General features: G+C 37.1%; 2 protein-coding genes across 2 annotated transcripts; one reads left to right on the top strand and one right to left on the bottom strand.

The window, feature by feature from the left end:
* LOC103644672 (uncharacterized) lies at nt 1–1,008 on the top strand. Its single transcript, XM_020541725.1, has 5 exons — nt 1–111; nt 193–255; nt 325–405; nt 514–582; nt 658–1,008. The coding sequence occupies exons 1-5, from the start codon at nt 22–24 to the stop codon at nt 1,006–1,008; spliced, it is 654 nt and encodes a 217-aa protein (XP_020397314.1). The 5' UTR covers nt 1–21.
* Nucleotides 1,009–1,458: 450 nt separating this feature from the next.
* Nucleotides 1,459–2,688, bottom strand: LOC109943632 (uncharacterized). The gene is made up of 4 exons (XM_020547131.1): nt 2,580–2,688; nt 2,386–2,511; nt 1,894–2,271; nt 1,459–1,797 (listed from the first exon to the last, which is right to left on the bottom strand). Exons 1-4 carry the CDS (start codon nt 2,670–2,672, stop codon nt 1,684–1,686), a joined length of 711 nt encoding a protein of 236 aa, XP_020402720.1. The 5' UTR covers nt 2,673–2,688; the 3' UTR covers nt 1,459–1,683.
* Between the last annotated feature and the right edge of the window lie 896 nt (nt 2,689–3,584).

Genomic DNA, 3,584 nt, shown 5'->3' with positions numbered 1-3,584 from the left:
AATGATAGAGCCCTAACAGTAATGGATGAGCTTCTCGAAGTACTTTCGCGTTTGGAAACAGATATAGACGTTGAGGAAACTTGTGGAACTAGTGGAGGAGATGGTATACAGGTATGTAATGTTTTAATATGTATGTTGTAACATATTATTAATCATATTATATTGATGAGGTGTGAAACAATAAAATCTCAGGACGATGATGAAGCCAATAGAGACAACGAAAAGGATGATGAATTTGACGAAAGGAATAACAAGGTTTGAATCGTTCTGTTGTTAATGTTTATTTGTAAATGATGTATAATGATCTTTCATCCAAATTTTCAGGAAATTCAAGACGTATCTATTATACTTGAACAAGGTGTGGCCAATGATCAAATACATATACCAGTACGTCCATTAGAAGAGGTAATATCTTTAACAACTTTACTGATTTGCAGTTATACATATACATGATTTATACGTTTGAGTTATTGGGTTATGATTGAGCTTAACAAAATGTGTTGTCAATTACAGATTAATTTGCATGATCACGCAATAATGAATGTTAGTGGTGTCAGTGAACAAAATGATAATGCCAGAAAGGTAATAATGGTATAAATACTGTATGTTGGACTACATAATATTATATGCTGAGAAGTATTTACTTTTGAATTGCAGAAACTGGAATTTGCAGTCGATGGGATAAGCTTGGCAAGACCAAATAACTCAAGACCCAAAGGAAGAACAATAAAGGGGAGTGAAGAAAGGGTTATTAAATTGGGAGCTAAAGGTACAAAGAAAATGACCAGGAAATGTCAGAAGTGTGGAATTGCTGATGGTCACAATAGTAGGACATGTTTGTCAATGGAGGAAAATAGACAAAGGTTGGCAAGCCTTGCTGGACGTAAGAGAGGACGACCTCCAGGATCTAGGAACAAGGGTGGCAGTAAAGCTCCTGATTGGAATGAGACAACAACATCTAAAAAACACACAAATGAGTTCGATAGTAGTGAGTCAGACAGTGATTAGAATGTTGTATGAGATACGATTAATTTGTTTTTACAATAAACCTTGCTTGTTTGGCAACTGATTTATATAGAGGTGGATATTGAAATCTAATAAATGGTGCGTATATTGCTTAATAATGTTGCGTAACTGGAACTACAAAACAGCGTATATAACTTGTGGGATGATCGTATAATTTGTAAACTATATACCAGTACTGTTGATAAACGACAGCAGTGAGTCAGGCGCGCGAGTAGTCTGTTGTATCTGATACGAATAATCTAAGATATAAAGTTGTTGAAATCTGATAAATAGAGCGTATATTGCTTACTAATGTTGCATAATTTGAAGTAGGAAACATCGTATATGGCCTGGATGATACTCGCATATAAACAGATGGTAGTATTAAGCAATGAAGTATACATATAACATCTTCAGAACATAAAAACAGATCATATTTAAAGCACACAGAAGTGAAAACATCTGATGTTCACATATTCGCGACATAACCATAAGTATCCAGCCAACTAAAGTTCACAGAAAGAACCTGGGTAACACCCCTAACACAAAGTAGCATGACAATTGTTCTGAAAACAGCACATATAAGGAAGCTTCCTACAATTGTTAACTGAACAAAATGGCCAAAATACCACAGTACGGTACATTGCCCACACCATTGCTTAGATCTGACATAGTTCACTAATTGCGCGCAAACATAAATCTCTGGATATCTAATGGAAGTGGCAACGCCTTGTTGATGCGATGGAATGTGAGTTGATGAAGGGCATGAGCACGTAGGTCTCGGGAATTGTCCTGCAATAAAAGCATAGCTTGCATCAGACACGTCTATAGCTAACATGAACAACTGATGGCAACCGGACTATAGAAACAGTTAGCACAGACACTTACTGGTTGATTGAAAGAAGATATGACACCTGCATTGTGATCATAAGATTTCATGTAACTCATCACAAAAAATCCACAGTCATTTGACCCTGTCCTCATTGTTGGGCAGTTAGATGGCATATCCAATGGAAAATTACCAAACTTAGGAAATTCTGCGTTGGGGCAAACGTGTTGTAACGCTTTGCTCAGCCTACTCATTATCACCCTAGCCCATGGGAATTTCCTGCCACCTAAATAAATTGGATCATAATGATAGTCCTTCCATTCGGTGCCACCAAGTTGTATACCATAGGGATTCGAATCTAAAATGTGTATAACCCGGTGGTGTAGATTGATCACATAGAGTGTCCAATGACCCCTGCTAAGCATAGGTACCATTATCTGTTGATGAGAAAAGTAAATATAGGTTACATGTTGCTGTTGTAAAGTCATGATAATTAAAATGTACAGTTAATGAGCTGATGAAACTGTGAACAAAATGTTAATGGGACTTACCGACTTGCATTTATCCAGATTCACCAAAGCAGGCAATGTGTTGTGCAAGCAATTCTGTAGGACATTTTGATCAAACGGCTGAGGATTCTTGCTGTGACGTTCCTGTTCTTCAAAATTTAACAGAGCCTATAAAAAAAATAGAGTGTGTAAGTATATTATGTGTATAGTTACAATAACTGTGAAGAAGAACCTACCCCAACGTTGACATCAAGTATTAATCTGTTAGATGTCAGAGTTCGACGATGATTTTTAGAATCATCACGAACACACTCTATGAAACACTGCATGAAGACATCCTCAAGACATTTACCCTTCGCGAAAGATTCATAAATATCCATACAGTTTGCACTGTAATCACCGTAATCAATAACTACCCTGTATGATGAACAAAGGTATAGATTCTTATTTCATAAATGAACCAACTTATAAATACGTTATTCGTAATTTGGGTTACATGTACCTGCTTTGGTCAATGTCCTTGGAACAAATTAAATCCCACAGAGAACGGATACACTCTTGCTCTGTAAGTGGTGGATCAGATCCAGAGATTGTAGTACCTTTGAGTGTATCAACCTGAAATGCAACATGGTTGTAAGTGGTTGAACATTAAAAAAATCAGTTTAATATCATAAAAAGCATTATGTAATATGTATGTTATCATACTGACATGAGGAGTTGGGGTCTGGTCAAAAACTGGCCCACTGTCATTTTGTTCCATTTCCTCTGTTGCCATTGCACCTCTCTACACAAAGGTATATAATTAGGATAACTGTGTTGTATGTATAGTAAAATGTAATTATAACATGAGACATGGACTGCTAACAAACATTTTTTTCCGGTGTCACGTCAAATTTGGGCAAGCAGGTGCAAGCTGATGTGGTTTGAGGTGTGATATTTGTGTTCCTCAAACTTATGTTTCGAACATCAAAACAGAACTCCTGTTGACAAAAAAAGTGTGGTTCGCATACTGCTAAAAAGAAGTATGCATACATGTACGTATAATGAGTAAAAATAGTATTGTCGTTGGACAAATTACCTGTTGATCTGAAACCACATCCGATTCGTCGGGAAAGGTCTCAAGGACTGTACGGATATGCTGTTGTCTTTCGTGAATTTCTTCAAACTGAGTAGCACCCAGTTGGGTCTCAAGCTGCGAAGCTTGGGATGGCATATCGGGTGTGGGCTGGGTGGCATCAACT

Source organism: Zea mays, chromosome 1, assembly GCF_902167145.1.
Source record: "Zea mays cultivar B73 chromosome 1, Zm-B73-REFERENCE-NAM-5.0, whole genome shotgun sequence".
In the NCBI taxonomy this organism is placed as follows: Eukaryota; Viridiplantae; Streptophyta; class Magnoliopsida; order Poales; family Poaceae; genus Zea; species Zea mays.
The sequence above is the reverse complement of the archived record's forward strand: the minus strand, read 5'-3'. Positions and strand labels throughout refer to the sequence as shown.